At 40.7% G+C, this 17,501-nt stretch overlaps 2 protein-coding genes across 2 annotated transcripts; one reads left to right on the top strand and one right to left on the bottom strand.

The window, feature by feature from the left end:
• The first annotated feature begins 565 nt into the window (after window positions 1–565).
• Window positions 566–2,662, top strand: LOC133834595 (ethylene-responsive transcription factor CRF4). Its single transcript, XM_062264260.1, has one exon. The coding sequence runs from the start codon at window positions 1,203–1,205 to the stop codon at window positions 2,328–2,330; it is 1,128 nt and encodes a 375-aa protein (XP_062120244.1). The 5' UTR covers window positions 566–1,202; the 3' UTR covers window positions 2,331–2,662.
• Window positions 2,663–16,164: 13,502 nt separating this feature from the next.
• On the bottom strand, window positions 16,165–17,211 carry LOC133778937 (uncharacterized). The gene has a single exon (XM_062218948.1). It carries the CDS (start codon window positions 17,209–17,211, stop codon window positions 16,165–16,167), a length of 1,047 nt encoding a protein of 348 aa, XP_062074932.1.
• Window positions 17,212–17,501: the final 290 nt, after the last annotated feature.

Here is a 17,501-nt window from a genome sequence, read left to right as displayed (position 1 = left end):
TAATTATTGCTCTCGTTTAGTAATCTAATTAGTGGGCGAATTAAGGGAACAAAGTAGAGCAATTAACTCTCTCTTGGACTTTTTAATTCGCGTGGTCAAATTATTTGACCGACTAAATTAACAACACAGCCGGGTATCTTGGGCCTCACGTGACACCCGACACAGACTTCAAGATGAAATTATATGCTGACTCAGCACCTTATGATGTTCTCTAATTGGGCCAAAGTCCTAATGGACCCCACACATTCCACGTGGCGCGATCTTAAAGCATCATCGAGATGCGGCGGAACGTATTTTTATTACCACGGTTGTGACCGGGATCTTCGGACCGACTCCGACCGGCCCTTGATATGACCTCTCCTATTCCAATTTAACCATGTTTATAAAAATAAATAAAAAAAGAAATTGCATTATTTTCTTTTTAGATTAAAATGGAAAGTAAGCATTAATTAATTAATTGATTAATAGTAACAATATTAATAATACTTTACTTTTGTTTCGTTTTCAAAGTTTTTAACGAATATTATATATTTATTTATTTTCGGGCTGTGGGTATCCTATAAAACTACAATTTCAGCATTTCGCTCCTCAACACTGAACTTTTTTTCTCTCTCAACTCTCACTCTCTCATTCGTACACTTGTAAGAGCTATTCATTCATCTGTGTAACTCCTTTTTTCCCTATTGACTCATTCATTCCTTTTGGTTGGCGAAACAATCCCAACATATTTTCCAGGAAAAGAAAAGAAAATAACAGAAAATTTCTACAGAAAGTTCTTGGCTGGCAAGAGAGCAGGGCAGTGGTAACAGTAGTAGTAGTACAGTGTACCAAAAAACACAGTTACTGAGTTTCCTTATTTACTTTGGTAGTTTCTATATTCTGGGTCTGTGCTGTTTACACCCTTTGTTTTTCTGCCCAGTCTTTAAAAATCTTTAACACCTTTCTCTTTTTGCCTAACTTGTAAGAAGAAAAGAGTTTCAAATTAGTTTTCGATTTTTGAATCAGCTTTGGCCTTTTTAGGTACCCTTTTCACAGTTTTTTTCTGTTCCCTTATCGCTAAAGAACTCATAAGGCTTCATCTTCACGATTTTGCTTCGCTTTCTCTTTCTTTAGAATCCCTTTATTCGGGTCTCAATCCTTTCTTTCTTTCCTCTTTTTCTCGCTTGATGAGAATCTGAAGTGAAATTTTGGTCTAAGAAAAGATGGAGCAGAGTATCCTATGTCCGATAAAATGCACAGAGCACCGGAGTATTACCAAAAAGTTAACCAGACCGTCCAAAAAGTCGTCGTCGGAGTCAAGCTCCGCTGTTCCAAGAACCGTACGGATATCCGTTACCGACCCGGATGCGACTGATTCTTCCAGCGATGAAGAAGGAGAGTTCTTTATTCGTCAAAGGGTGAAGCGGTACGTACACGAAGTTAACATCGAGACTAGCTGTAAACCCAATCTAGTCTCTAATGTTCGAAAAAGACCGGCGGTTGAGGCCGGACCCACTTGCCGAAGACCCATCAAAACCTCTAATACTTCTTCTTCGTCTCCGACTAAGAAGTTTAGAGGAGTTCGACAACGGCCGTGGGGCAAATGGGCGGCTGAGATTCGAGATCCAGCGAGACGTGTACGGCTCTGGTTGGGTACATACGACACGGCCGAGGAAGCTGCCATGGTGTACGACAACGCTGCCATCAAGCTTCGTGGACCGGACGCTTTGACCAACTTCGTCACGCCTTCGGCGAAAGAAAATCCGGAGCCGGATATCACCGGAGCAGCGTCGCTATCTGGGTATGATTCGGGCGAAGAGTCGAGAAACCTTTCTTCTCCGACTTCAGTCCTTCATTTCAGAACTCACTCAAACGAAGAAGAAGGTCAAAAGCCGATACTAGACGACTTCATCCTAGAACCAGAAGTAGTGTCTCAACCTCTGAAACAGGAAGAAGAAGTAGTAGCAGCAGCAGCAGTAGCAGCGGTCCAAGAGTGCCAAGGTGAAACGACAACGAACAGTCTACCAAACGATTTGGGTGATTACTTGTCGTTTGACTTACCTCCGTTCGAGGACGAGTTCTTCAATTTCGAGTACTCCCCAGAATCAACGACACTGTTCGACCCGTCGTTTTTCTTATTAGACGACATGGTGATCGAAAACGACAGCGAAGTCAGTGCATCAGCCGGAATGATTCAACCGTTGCCGGACTATATAGTAAAAGAAGATTTCAGTGACATGTTCCTGGAGTCATCATACGACACGTCGTCCGGCACGGATTCGATGTGCCAAGGTGGAGACGATCTGTTTCGAGATATTTTGTTTGGCTCAGACCCTCTTGTGGTCCTCTGAGAAAAACAGTGGCAGGCACAGTCATTGGACCGAGTGTTGCCGCCGTTGCCTTGCCGATTTCTCGGCAGATTTTGTTCAGGCTGCAGCAATTTAAAAAAAAATAAAAAAATTAAAATAAAATTTGTTTTAATTAGTTTTGTTAAATTATTATTATATTATTTGTTTAAATATCTCTCTTATTATTATAAAAAATTACGAGAGAGTAAGGTTGACTGTTGAGAGTGTAGTTTTGTTGAGTGACTATGGCGATGTAATGCCTTCTTTTTTGGGTTAAAGAGTGTATCTATATTAATTAAGTCTAATTAATATAAATGTATAATCTACTTTTTTTTCTTTCTCTTTAGTATAATTAAATAATTAACTATTTTTTTTTTTTAAATTGTGAAATGTAACAAAGCGTGGCATGGCATTCTCTTGTGTCCCACACACACGAACAAGAGCGCAATTAGCGGTCGCGGTGGACGGTCGATTGGTTTGAAATAAGTAGACCCACACACAAGTGTGAATTTAAGCCTCAAGTTTTCATGGCTTATTTTTTTTTGCATTTCATAACTACCAAATGAGTTAGCTAAAATATGAAATGAAATGTAGACTATTCTTTAGTAATGTGAACTCAAAAGTTAAAAGCAAAATTAATAAATTAAAAATAATAATTTTTTTTTAAAAAAAAAAAAGGTAAAGCAAAGTTGCAAAATGTTATTTAGTATAATTTGAAAATGTTTTTTGGAAAGTTGTGTAATGGTGCCGCAAAGCAAAAGTGAAAATTGGAGTCGAAAGTGCATGGAGGTGCAGCACCCAAAAATTAAAGCATTAGAGAGAGTTAATAGTATGTCGATTAGCTTAGGGGGTGCCTTCATAATTGACTTAGCCTTAATTAGCTTCATTTTTAGGTACGTGAGTGAGTTGGTTTGGCCAAAAGATACAAATTTCATTTTTATCTAAATTACCACTCTTGTATTATTTGCCTTTAGAAAATAGTACGTGTATTCAAGTGACCCTTCATTGTAATACTAATAAGGATATATAATTGAAGTAATTTCTCTAGTCCATATATATATATTTGTATAGTTATTGAATGTAATTTCGTATAAAATATATAAGAGAAATGGATAGCCAATAATGGAAAGTAGTATAAATGAAGATTCTAACAAAAAGGGAATCAAATCTACAATACTTTACATTTTAGAAAATGAAGTGTTTGCCAAGTTTCTTTGGGTCCATAGGCATAGGAGACATTTTTATATTTAGAAAACAACAAAGTTGGAAACAATTTATACCAAGAATGTTTTCCATTAGTATTTTGTAATACAAAGAAAGGTTTATTTATAATTATATATTTGGTGAAAAAAATAATATATATTTATATATGGTCATTTTCCAAATATTCTTTTTTTCCAAAATCCTTGAAAGGGAATTTTAATTCAAAGTCAATCTTTGGGTACGTACTGGCAAGTATAAAGAATTTAAGCTTTCTAATCGTGTTGCTAATTTTCAAAAAAGAAAGTACTACTTTTTTTAAACAATAAATAATAATAATAAGTACTAATTAATAATTATCACAATGTGTCATATATGTTATGGAATTTCATAAGCAAATAAAAAAATATTAGATAAATATATATGCTATTCAATTTTAACTTGTACTAACTTCATGTGCACCTGTCCCATGTATATATATATATATATATGATGCAAAACTCATCATCATCATCATCATTTTTTTTAGTATAAGATAAGATGTGATCGTTTTATATGGCATTTATTTATAGTAACACATGAAATTATCTTAACTGGTCTTATGTGCATGCAGTGGTTTTTGCTTAAGTATTACTCAAGAGAGAGTAATAGTATATAACTGTTGGAGATGAAAAGGAGTAATGAGATCGAAACCTTATCTCCAAATGATTATGTCTCAGACCCATTTATACATATTTATATAAACATATATATATATATATATATATATTCATTCTATTAAAATTAATATAATAAAGTTATGAAATCACTCTATCTTTCACGCGCTTTACATACGTACTAATCACCACTACAAAGAAGAAGAACAAATTAGAATTTTCATAATAATTATGTCTAATAAACTTGTCTCTGCATTATGATTAACCTTTCAACATAATTAAGTGAATTGTATTCATATATAGCTCGCTTTTAGTCTAATTACCAACTTAATTTGTCACAGTTTTACTAATTTGAATTCCTTTTTGGTTTTCTTTAGTCTTTCACCACTGTTCAAATAGTACTTAGAAGATTCTGATTTTGCCTTTCCTTTGCTGCAAATTGCTGTTTTTTTTTAAAAAAATTAACTCAAATGCTTTTGCTAGTCCTGCTGCGATCATTTATTACGTTAGCTTGGTATATATGAAAAAAAAACGTGTTTTATTCTAAGGGTGGTAATTAGATAGGTGAGAATGCCTTCAATATTAATCACGTATTAAATTACGAGTACAAAAGTTGTGTAATTATTTTTTTTAATTATTGTGTAAATTTATTACATAGAATTAACAACGTACCCACACTACTAAAAAAAGATACATTTATAACCACTAAACTCTTGATTCAATCACACAAACATATATTGCAACTTGCATGCATGAATAGCTCATAAATCTATTAGAGTCAATTATTAGGGATGTAAATTTAACCTCTTGGGTAGGGTCTCCGTGGGAACCCGTCCTTAATGGGGTGGGGGTGGGGATGGGGGACATGAATCACGTCTCGAATCTGTTTTGTTTACATTGTAATTTTATTCTAATTTATTTTTTTAATATAAATATTCTTAAAAATATATAATATAATAATTTATATAAAAAATATATATTTCCTAATAGTATAATTTATTATTTTTTAAAAAATATTTTATATTAAAAAGTATTAATTATCTTAATTTATTTGATCAATTTTTTAAAAAAATTAAATATATTTATTAAATAGATAGTTGAAGGACCCTGATCCCGAGACGGGACAGAGATAAGGGAGTCATCCCTAACCTCACCCCACCCCATTTATATCCCTATCAATTATATTTCATTTCAAATTAATGCACATATAACATAATATATACTATATATATAGACCATCAGTATTTCACATTATAATTAACGTTACATACCATTAATTAATTCCTTCCTAATTTTTTTTTACCATAGGGAAAAGGAATATATAGCTCACTCACTACAATATGTAAGAGGTGTAAAAATCAGAGTACATATTCAAAATATTTTGACCAAAAATGTATGGGCTATTTGGAAGGTTTGTTTATATATATCTATATGGGTAAGAATTATGTTCCTTCATGTAACCATCCCACCCATCATTCTTCATTATCTATTTTTGATAGAGCACTCTTAGAGGTAAAATAAAGATGTAGCTAAAATATAGCTAACAAAGGTAAAAAGCACACCTCTATTTGATGAGATATAATAGAGGGGAAATACTAAAGTGGGTACTCAATATCTTATATTGTTATTTGAGCAAATTATTATGTAAAACCCAAAAATAAATCACACAAATAACAATATGACATGTTTTAAAATGTTGAAATAATTTAAATCATATTTATTTATGATAATTTAAATAATTAAATCATATTTATTTAAAAATAATAAAGACATACATATTATTTTTTTATCTTATAAATTTGTATAGTGATAGTTTATTTTTTATCAAGTGATTAAAGTTCTTTTTCTTCATCAAATTCACCGAAGGACAATGTCAGTTACATTAGAAACTAAAAATAGTCGATGCATGTATACTACTTTACACTATAACTTTTTCTATTATTATTTTATTCTATTATTAATTTCTTTTTAAATATTATTGTAATATATATCATGTATCTATGTAAATATATATATGTCAATGTTGTATTTAGATATCCTATATACAGAGATTATTGATATAAATATTTATATATACTATAGAACTGTAATTCATTCTATTATATATTGAAGAAAAAAAAGTAAACCGGTTTTTTTTTAAATTATAGACAATGTTTTGCCCTAATTTTCTAATACATGTATGTCATACATTATAGTAGACATATTTTATTTATTTTTATGATATTGTTTATTTATTTAACATTTATATGATAATTAAAAAATAATAAAAATAAATACATGTGTTGAATAAGCATGTTTATAACTTTAAACTAAGCAAATGTGCATGTTATTTTTACTTAGTATATATATATTGTTGGGGCAACAATTTGTCTTTCTATATCTGGAAGTAAAACCCAACGGGTAATGATGACTTGCCACTATTCCGGTGATGAGGTTTGCCTTTGACTCGTCGGGATCACCTGCAAGAAAGACACTCCGATGCTTAAGTCAGTTCAAAGTCCGATCAATTTCCCTTCTACGAATCTTATATTTATAGGACAGAATATGCAAAGCAGTTAGTTAGTTCAAGCGAACCCTGGAATGGGGGGAAAGAAATAACTGAATTTCCCTCCAAAAATACCGACTTTGAATGTCTCGCTCAGGGGTCAGAGGCGCAGATTGCCTCTGATCCGCAGCTTCTGCCTTCGGAACCTTTCTTTGTCAAAACGTTCCGTTTTGAAAATTTGATAAATGAGGAAAGGGTTTTTGGGCCGAACATTTTGGGCCCAACAGATGCCCCCTGGCCCAAGCTTCGGACAGGCGTGGTGTGCTAATCTGTTAGAATCTTGGGCCGACTCTTCAACACAAAAAAGTTCGCCTAGAGCCGTCATTCTCCGTAAACCGAGGTAATCCGTAGGTACATGATCATTTGATTATTGAAAAGTTACACTTAATGCAAACACGGTTATCGAGTAAAACGTTTGGTTCAAAATTTTACCTTTCATTTAAGTAGTTTTTGTTTCAAAATAATTTCCATTCAAATTTCCAAACTTTATTCCAACTTCCAGAGAGAAGCTCCGAAGAAACCCTAGAGATTTCCTTCAGTTCAAACCTTCGACAATCATCTCATTCGGTGTGATAATGTCTTCTCGTTCATCTCCCGAGCCTTTGGATCGCGACGGATACAAGAATGCATTCGAACGTATGTGCAAATCGTTCGACATTCCCGATAATGTCACGGTGAGGATACTCTCGGATGCCGAGCTTCGAGAATGGCGATTTAAGGACGTAGTGAAGCCTTCTGAGATCATCATGAGTCTGAGACATATCGAATGGCTCCGCTTCCCTCTCCCGGCTCTTCTTGTTCAGATAATTTCAAACTCTGGGGCTCACATTTCGCAATTTCTCCCAAATGCTATTCAATCTATAGTCGGGGCTCAGATGATAGGGAGCCTCAGGAATGTCAATATCCAATCGGACAACATTTACGCGTGCTTCACCAAGTCCACAACACAAGGCGATAGAGGGAAAGCCTTGGAAAACCTTCTACCTCTCTCCCAAAAAGGATCGGACAATCTTCACTGATTTCAATAGCTCCCATCGAAATTGGGATAAATACTTCTTTGCTGTTGGAGGAGCGTGGTATCCTGAATTCCTGTCTCAGGAAATTTTTCCTCTGGCCAGGGTATTTATAAAAGGTGAGTCACACTTTTCACTCTGTTCCTTATTGATTTTAATGTGAATTAATCATATCTGGATGATTGTCTGCTAGTTTAACTCTGTGTATTACTGTTTTGGTTCTTTGCGTCAGATTTTTCTTGGCCTTAGGTTAGCATGGGTTCTGAGTGACAGAGCATGCTGACGGAGAAGGGGCTTCTACATGAATCTAAGGAGAACACCATTAGTATCAGGGGTGTACTGAACCCCTACTGTATGCAGATTATGACTCGGCTTTGTTTCGTGGATCGAGTCGATCCTGGTGCCGTGCGAGTTAGATCGCAGAAGGGTGATATGACCCTAAGCAAGATTACAACAGCGTGTGCGAAGCAGCTAGGAGCTTTCATGAAGAAATCCTCTCCTACTCCTTCAACTCTGTTGCTGACAAAGGCTGAGTTCGAAAGGGCGTGTTCTGAAACTTACGCTGCACGTGCCAAGCGTCAAGGGGTCCCAGAGGGTAAAAAGAAGGAGGGCTCTGGTCTGGCTTCTGCTGCAGAGTCTTCCCCTGATAAGTCCGGCTTATCGTGCAGGTCTTCCCGCATCCAAGGGCAATCGTCCACGCCTTCAGACGCTCTGCAGATTCAGCCTCTTCAGCAAGTGCCTTTGCCTACAGACGCCTTAGGAAAAAGAAAGGAGCGTGAGGAGTCCTCTGGCAAAGATTCGGACGATGGGAAGTGCATTTCGTCCAAGCTTCGGATCCCAAAAGGTTCTGCCCCCACTACTCAAGGATCTCCCTTTGCAATCCCCAAACTTACCCCAGGAAAATTACTAATGGGCCAGGCTCTCTCGTTGTGCAAGAAGCCGCGGGGATCTGCCCCCGTTGGGCATTTACCTGGGGTGTCTCCTACTTCACATGCAATTGGTTCTTCCTTGGCAACAGGCTCAGAAGGGGTGGCTCATGCAGAGGGCGTTTCCTCTTCTCCGTCCAAATTATCAGGAGTGGCGACCGGAGATGGAGTGCAGGGTGGCTTACCATTTGAGGAGAAGTCTCCTACTATCTGTGTGAAGTCGTCAGAGGCATTGCCCCCTGCTTCTAATTTGACTGAAGGGTCTGCCACTGGCCATAAGTGTGGCTCAGAGGGGAGACACCCTTCCTCTGCTTCTCGTAAAAACAAGCTTCTAGAGGATGCATTCGGAGAGGGTTTTGAGTCTGCGGATACCACTCCTCTGCCAGTTGAGGCAAGTAAAGCCGTTGTGTCCGAAACTATCCCTGGGTGTCAGGAATCAGGGGCTGTCGAAGTAACAGGTGTTGACACTCTCAGTGTTGACGTTTCCTTATTACTGCCTACCGCTTCTGAGTCTCATCCAGGAGATGTCATTACTGTGTCCCCGAAGGGTACTAACACTTTTGGATCTCCTAGCGCTTTCTTAGAGCAGCTAACGTCTTCTTCCGTGCAGATGCCGGTGTACCTCCCCAGTGATTTGGGTGAAGATGATATCTTATTTATACGCCCTTCGAAGACGTATTCTTCTGGCGCGAGGACAGTTGCGCTAGCATTTGATAGCATTGTGATATCGACGTTAGCAGAAGTTGGGAAGCCAGCTGCCCCCGTTGCTTCTGCAGCTGCGCTTGCAGGCGAGAAGCAAGTGACAAAGCATGAGTTGTGTCGGAATATGGCCCTTCTGCGTCTACTGAAGTTATGGATGAAATCCTACGTATGAGTAGACCCCATCTGCCGACAGAAGCAATTGGATCCTTGAGCGGGCAAGGTGATTTGCTGCAACAAGTATCAGATCACATTTGGATGGTAAGTTGGTTCAAAAATCAGGCCTTGTCTGTATCTCTTGATATGTATAAGGTGTTATTTTTAATGGGTGTAATTGATGTTTGACAGAGCTATGTATGCGCATCTGCTGCAAGGCGGGAATATGCGGCAGCTATACAAAATGGCTCTAAATTAGCAGAGCAGACGGCGAAATTAGAAGAGAAGCGGGCGGGGAGAATGATGGCTGAGGCAAATCGGGACGTGCTCGTGGAAGCCATCAAGAAGTTAGAAGCAGAGCTGGCTGAGGCAAAAAAGAGGGTGACTGCCACAGAGGAGAAGCTGGTCAGCACTGCCGGGCTCAAAGTAGAGCGAGACAAACTGAAGGCTGACTTGGTGGATATGACCAATAAGTGAATGGAGAAAAGTCAATTATGCGTTCATCATGAAGCCCGCATGGAGAAGCTTAGTAGTATGATGAACGACCTTGAGGAGGATGTAGTGTCGTTGCAGACTGATAAGGAGATTTTAGAAAAAGAGAAAAAAGAGCTGGAGCGAAAGTCAAATGATCTTGAGGCCAGTGTAGCGGACGCCAGGAAGCAGAAGTTGGAGGCTGAACTCCATTTAGGGAAGAAGTTCAAAGAAGCAAAAGAGGTGGTGGCTGTAACCAAAAAGCAGTTGGAGGAGATGGCAGAGGTATGCGACTCTTCTTTTGTTATTAATGTATTAGAAAATTAATGGGCCCATAAAACACGTGTGTTGATTCCGTAATGTTTTGGGTTTTGCAGAGGGCAGCAGAGGCAGCGATTGAAGCCACTAGGTAGCGCATTCGAGATCGGGAGATCACCGAATGCAAACTTGTGAGGGTGGCTGAGGTAGATACTGCGAAGTATCTGGATCTGGCATTACGTAATAAGAAGCAGACCCTAGAGGAGAAATGGGCAAAACTGGAGATGTATTGTAAAAGTGTCAATGTAAAAATAGGAGAGTATGACGTTGACAAGTACTTGAATGAACTTGGGGATTTGCAGATTTCCTATCCGCCGTGTCATCTGGAGAAGTTGAAGCTGAGGGGCGACGCACTGGGGTCGATGTATAATGCCAACGGGGAAGCTGTTGAAGATAGTGTTGCTAATGTGGCGTTTGATCAGAAGGCATCAGGATTCACGCCTGTTGCAGAGGGCAAGCCAGATGGTGAAAGAGGTGCCGTAGAATGAACGACACACTATCGTTTTGTTAAATTCTGTCATGTTTTGCTTTGAATTAATTTCTGTATAGACATTCTTTGGGCTCTTTAGGCCGCTAGTATGTAGATGATTGTAATAGAGAAAATTATCAATACAAATAGAACTTTGTTTCCTATTGGTTGTCTTGGTGTGTGTACTGTATGTGTTTGTTGTTGTTTAGGACTTAATCGAAGGCGTGATGATAGGTGTGAGTCATATGGTTTACTCGGATCAGAAGCTTCATAGACCCTTTAGGCCATTGCGTGCGAAATACAACGAAAGATTATACAGATGGTGGGAGAGGATGCCCAGTTAAGTGTTGTGTGAGTGATCCGTCTTGGTGTTTTGGTGATGGGTTGGAGCTGACAACATTGTTGTTGCAGGTGAGCACCGTGAGTGGAAGAAGGTTCCCTTTTTGAGGAGAATCGTTGACAACCCACAGTGGCTTTACTCAACGTGGGCTATGGAAGAGCTTATCAGAAGTGGCATCCCGTACTACATATCGTGTGAACGCTATGGGTTAGGCCATCCGAAGCTAGAGAGTGCGATGGCAGAGTACATGCGTCGTATTGAATGGGATTAATTATGGGCAAGAAAATAGTTATTCATAGAGAATAGATCAATTATAAAACCAGGAGTTAATATTGTCGTTAATGTAACATAACTTATAAATGACAACTTCTGATTTATTGCTATTTTTGAGTATACATCGCCTTCTGATCTCATGCTTAACATCTGCCAATTTAAGTTATAGTACAAATATTCATTTTTGTTTATTGAGAAAGGAATTGAGCAAATATGTGTGCCCATACGTAGCATCTGCCAATTTAAGTTATAGTGATAAGTGTGTTGTACTCCTGCGATGTTGCCATTATTGTTGGGTGGCAGACCTTCTTACTTGTAGGGAGTTGTTGTAGTGGTCTTGATCGGAACGGGTTCAGCCTCTGGAAACGGAAACTTTCCCATGAGGTCAGAGGGGTTAATGTGATCCAGACCGAATGCGGGGACAAAGCGTAGAGTAGGGCGTCGAGGCAGATGCAATGAGGTCAAGATTGTGAGGCAGGTATCTTTCCAATGCACCCATACCGTGTAGTGTAGTGATGGGTCGTTTGGGCTGCCGAGTATCCTGTCTCAGAGGCACCCATTGTGTAGAATATGGGTGCGACTGCGGGAAAAGTTCCTCCCAGCCTTGGATTGCCAAACCAGCTAGTATACGTTGGAGAGGAATCCGAAGCATGACAGCAGATGGTTCTGTTGTGATAGTCAGGGCAGGTTAGACAGCAGGAGGTGCTCCTCTTATGCGGGTAAGAGGGTAGGGTTTGCAGTGCACCTCCGTTGGACGGCCAGATCGACGTAGTCAGGGCAGATTAGACTGCAAAATGGCTGGTCGTAGCTCCCTGTGAGCTTAGTCAAGTCAGATTAGAATGCCGTACAAAATCCAGTGAAATGGCAGAGGCGGTAGGATCGTGTACGCAGATTGTGTGTAGTGGCCTTGTTGCCACGAACTGTTGAGATTCAGCCTGGTGCCAACGTGCGAGGTGTGATCCTCGCTGTGCATTATTATTGCTCTTTGTTTATTGAAGTGTGGCTGTGGGTAACGTATGTATTGAGATTAAAGACATACGGTGTATTGCTAGGGGGGTTGGCAACTTCAAGCATTCAGATAATTGTTTATTTATAGCCATGGTGGTAGGTGGTTTTTGAGTACACGTGAATAATGTTATTTTTGAACAAAGTTAGGTGAGGATATAATTGAGGAAACCTTTTGAGTGAAAATTTAATTGTCACGTGTCTGACTTGGTGAATTATGGTGGACAATAATTTCAAGGAGTTGAATATACAAGAGAAATTTAAAAGAATGTGAAAAAATGGAAAGTTGTTGTATTACTTTTGAATTGCACAGTACAACTATTAACAATAATATTGCTTCAAAGACATTGAATTCCAAGTACGGGGTACGATTTTCCCACTAGGTACATTCTTTAGGGTGTAAGACCCTCTGCCTAGTACTTTAATGATTTCGAAAGGCCCTTCCCAATTAGGTTCTAGCTTCTTCTTGTTGCCTATGACCTTACGCAGAACCCAATCACCTTCTCGAAATGTGCGTGAGTGGACTCTTTTGTTGTAGTAGCGTTCTGCAACCTTTTGATAATTCTCTAGTCGTAATTGTGCCATTGTACGTGCTTCTTCTAGAAGGTCCAGGTTGTGGAGCAGTTGAATATTGTTCGTTGTTGGATCAGATGCGATCTCTGTCCGAAGTGTAGGTAGATCGACTTCTGTTGGGATGATGGCCTCTGTTCCATATACCATGGCATAGGGAGATTCTCCCGTGGAGGATCTTTTTGTTGTTCTATATGCCCATAACACTTTCGGTAATTCTTCTACCCATGCGCCTTTTTTATCTTCCAAGTTCTTCTTAATGTTGGCAAAGATAACTTTGTTGGAAGCCTCTGCTTGACCGTTGCCTTGTGGGTAAGTGACAGAGGCGAAGCTAAGCTTGATCTTGTATGTGTCACATAGTTCTTGTACCTTCGCGTTTTGGAACGGAGTTCCATTGTCCACGAATATCTCCCACGGTATCCCAAATTGACATATGATATGCTTCCAGATGAAGGACATAGTGTCTGTTTTGCTGACCGTGACGTACGCCTCTGCCACAACCCATTTTGTGAAGTAATCAGTGGCTACAAGGGTAAACCGTCTTCCTCCAGCAGCCTTAGGTAGTTCACCTACTACATCCATCCCCCATTTTTCAAAAGGCCAAGGGGCGACGATGGAGTGTATGGTTTGAGCAGGTTGATGGATGGTGGGTGCAAATTTTTGGCATTTGTCACATTTTTTGGCATAATTACGCGCTTCTGTCATCATGTATGGCCAGTAATACCCTACTGTGAGTGCTTTGTGTGCTAGACTCCGTCCCCCTGTGTGATTCCCGCATGTCCCCTCATGTATTTCTTCTAACAATTTTTTAGCTTCTGACGGGCGCAAACACCGTAGGTAGGGGCTGTTGAAGGACTTTCGGTACAGCGTCCCGTGGATCATGGAATAGCGTTGTGCTTGTAGGCGCAGAAGTTTTGCGTCATTTGGATTATGTGGAAGTTCGGAGGTGGACAAGTATCTTATGATTGGATCCATCCAGCATTCGGGTTCTGATGAGGTTGAATAGACTTCCATGTCTTTGCTTGGTCGACTTATAGATATGGAGGACTAGCGTGTGCAACCTCCTGCAAAGGCTAATTTGGCGAGGGCATCGGCCTTCTGATTTTGTTCCCTAGGCACTTGTATGAGTTCGAACTACCGAAAATGTGATCACAAGTCAGTTACCTTCTGTAGAAGGTTAGCCAGATGGGGAGCCTTAGTATCGAAATTTCCAGCCACTTGCTCTATCATAAGTTGTGAGTCTCCTCTGACATTCAGACGCTGGATGCCCATTTCTCGTGCTAGTTCTAGACCATAGATTAGCGCCTCATATTCTGCTTTATTATTCGTCGTGGATTGTTCTAAACGAATGGCTTCTTCGATTTTGAGGCCCGAGGGAGCCTCTAATACGATGCCAATGCCAACTCCTTAGGAATTGGATGCTCCGTCAGTATACATCGTCCACACCCATTGATCTTTTGACTCTAACAATTCTGGCAGAGTGTCAGGGGTGAATGACTGAATTTCGACCAGGAAGTCAGCTAGTACCTGTCCTTTTTTTGCTTTTCGTGGCGAGAACTGAATATTATACGTTCCTATCTCAATTGCCCATTTAGATAACCTTCCAGAGAGGTCGGGCTTACTCAATACTTGCTTTAATGGATAGTCCGTATACACAATGATGGTATGGCTTTCAAAATATTGTCGTAGCTTCTTCTTTGCCGTAAGGAGTGCGAGTGCCAATTTTTCCATCATACTGTAATGAGTTTCAGCGTCCAGGAGCATCTTGCTGCAGTAGAATACTGGCCTCTGACGATTAGCTTCTTCTCGGAAGAGAACAGAACTCACAGCGAATTATGAAACAAAAAGGTACAAGAATAAATATTCGTTAGCAATGGGGGAGCTCAATATAGGAGGGGAGCTCAAATAAGTTTTCAATTCTTCCAACGCTTTTCTCTGCTCCGGTCCCCAGGTGGTGTTGGTAGATTTCTTTATGCACTGCAAGAAGGGCTAGCAACGGTCAGACATTCGTGCTATGAATCGACTTAATGCTACTATTTTGCCCGTCAGAACCTGTGTGTCTCGGATGGTTCGGGGCTCTTTGACTTCTGAGAGGGATCCGATCTATGTTGGGTTCGCCTCGATGCCTCTCTGACTGACGACGTACCCCAAGAACTGTCCAGAGGACACCCCAAAGACGCATTTGGAGGGGTTTAATTTCATTTTATAAGCATCGAGGATGTCAAAACACTCGGCCAAGTCGTCTATATGTGAAGAGCTTTGCTTGGACTTGATGACCATGTCGCAATATAAACCTCCATATTTCTCCTGACTAATGAGGAAAACAGCTTGTGCATCAGCCTTTGGTATGTTGCGCCTGCATTCTTTAGACCGAAGGGCATAACTTTGTAGAAATATAAACCACCATCTGTTATGAAAGTCGTGTGAATCCGATCCTCTGATTTCATGGGGATCTGATTTTATCCAGAGTAAGCGTCAAGGAAGCTCATTCTTTCATATCTTGCCGTGGCGTCTATCATCTGATCGATCTTCGGTAGAGGGTAGCTATCCTTGGGACACGCTTTGTTTAAATTTGTGTAGTCTATGCATACTCTCTTTTTCCCATTCTTCTTTGGGACCACGACGGGGTTGGCAAGCCAACTGGGGTATAAGCATTCTTCGATTGCCCCTGTGCTTAGGATTCGTTGGACCTCCTCTTGTATGACTTGATTCACCTCTGGAGCGAACCTCCTCTGCTTCTGCTTGACGGGTGGGAAGTTGTTGGAGATATTTAGGCTGTGACTCATGACAGAAGGGTATATTCCGGGCATATCATGTGGAGTCCAAGAAAAAGTTCTCATTCTAGTCTTGAGAAATCGTATGAGGGTCTGCCTCTCTTCTCCAGAGAGCTTGGTACTTACCAGCACTGTCTTAGAGGGGTCAGCGTCGTCTAGACCCACTTGCTCTAAGGTATCGAGCGTAACTTGGGATTTTTCTTGGTCTTCCTCTAGATCGATTCCTTTTAGGCACGCTGGTAGGTCCTGCTGTAATTGCTATTTGTCAGGGGAGTTGTTGTGGGAAGCAGTGCCAGAGCTATTTATTTCTTTTAGGGTAAGGAAGCACTTTTTGGCCTGCTTCTGGCAGCCTTTGATGTCAACGGTGTAGCGCCCGTTGAGTGATTGACACCGCACCACCTGATGTAGTGTTGAGACTACCCCTACATCCGGTGGATCCAATTTCTCCCCAAGATGGCGTTGTAGCTTGTGGTGGAATCTATAATGAGAAAGTCTACTGGCAGGGCGCGTTCTGCGGCCACCACAGTTAAGCGAATGACGCCCTTCGAATATACTCTTTGGCTGTTGAAGCCCAAAATGGGCGTGGTAGAGGGCCGGATATGATTCTCCTCTAGCCCCATCTTCTGGAAGGCTTCCCTGAAGAGGATGTCGACTCCACTGCCCCCGTCGATCAGAACTCTGCCCAGCTGGCAATGGTCAACCTGTAGGGAAATGACGAGTGGATCATCATGGGGTAGATGTATGCCCTTCAGGTCAGCATCGGTGAAGGTGATCGCAGAGGCTGGGTAGCTTTTGTCTTCTGAAGTGACGAGGTTGACCACGTGGCCTAATGATTTGTATCGCTTCACTCGTTCCTCCATTCTTTTATGGATTTTGGTTGTATGCTCTTGATTGTCAGTGGGTTCTATGATCCTGTGGATCATAGGGACTTGCTTAAGTGGCTCTTGGGTGCTGTCAGAGGCTGCGTGCACGGGGTCTGATGCTTGTGGAGCGGGAGCAGAAGCGGGGTTGTGCCACGAGACGCTCGGTCTGCCCGTCTCCTTGATGTATTGGGTAAGCATCCCACTCCTCATGAGGGCTTGGATCTGATTGTTCAAATTGTGGCATTCAGCGATTGTATGACCGTGATCTTTGTGGAAGAGATAGTATCTGCTTTTATCCCTTCTGTCAGAGGGAGTGGTAATTTTGTAGGGCTCTTGCCAGATTGGTCTGTCTTTATTTTCTTCATAAATGACTTCTTGCGGGACAGTGTATTCGAAGGATGGGTATCTTGATGACTGGCGATTCTGTCTTGGCCTTTTTCCTTCCTTCGTGTGATTTGTTTGGTTCCGCTTCCTCTTGTCATCCCTAGCAGGTGGTGGAGGATTATTTGTTGGTGGAGCAAAGATGAGTGCAAATTTCTTCTGTGCACGCTCTCGAAATTCTAATACCCTGAAGATGCCCTCGGCTCGGGTCTGTACGTCTGCCATGTCGTATGGTGGTGTCATGGTGAGATTCTCATGTAAGAGAGATCCCACCTGCAAGCTTTTGACGAAGAGATTTGATGCGGTGAGTGGGTCGACGTCGTGGATTTAATGCACGAGGTCAATGAAATGCTGTAAGTATGCTTTCGAATGTTCATTCTCCCCCTGTTCAATCCGATAGAGATCGGCCATTGTTCTGGGTGCCTCTCGGTTCGTGCTGTATTGCTGTAAGAAGGTTCGTCAGAGATCACTAAAACTGTTGAGTGACCCGGGTGTTAATTGTCGGAACCATAACA

This window comes from Humulus lupulus, chromosome 5, assembly GCF_963169125.1.
Source record: "Humulus lupulus chromosome 5, drHumLupu1.1, whole genome shotgun sequence".
NCBI lineage: Eukaryota > Viridiplantae > Streptophyta > Magnoliopsida > Rosales > Cannabaceae > Humulus > Humulus lupulus.
This window is presented reverse-complemented; position numbering and strand designations above follow the sequence as displayed.

Coding starts and splice junctions, on each gene's coding strand:
- LOC133834595 (XM_062264260.1), top strand. CDS start 1,203: ATGGAGCAGAGTATCCTATGTCCGATAAAATGCACAGAGCACCGGAGT.
- LOC133778937 (XM_062218948.1), bottom strand. CDS start 17,211: ATGGCAGACGTACAGACCCGAGCCGAGGGCATCTTCAGGGTATTAGAA.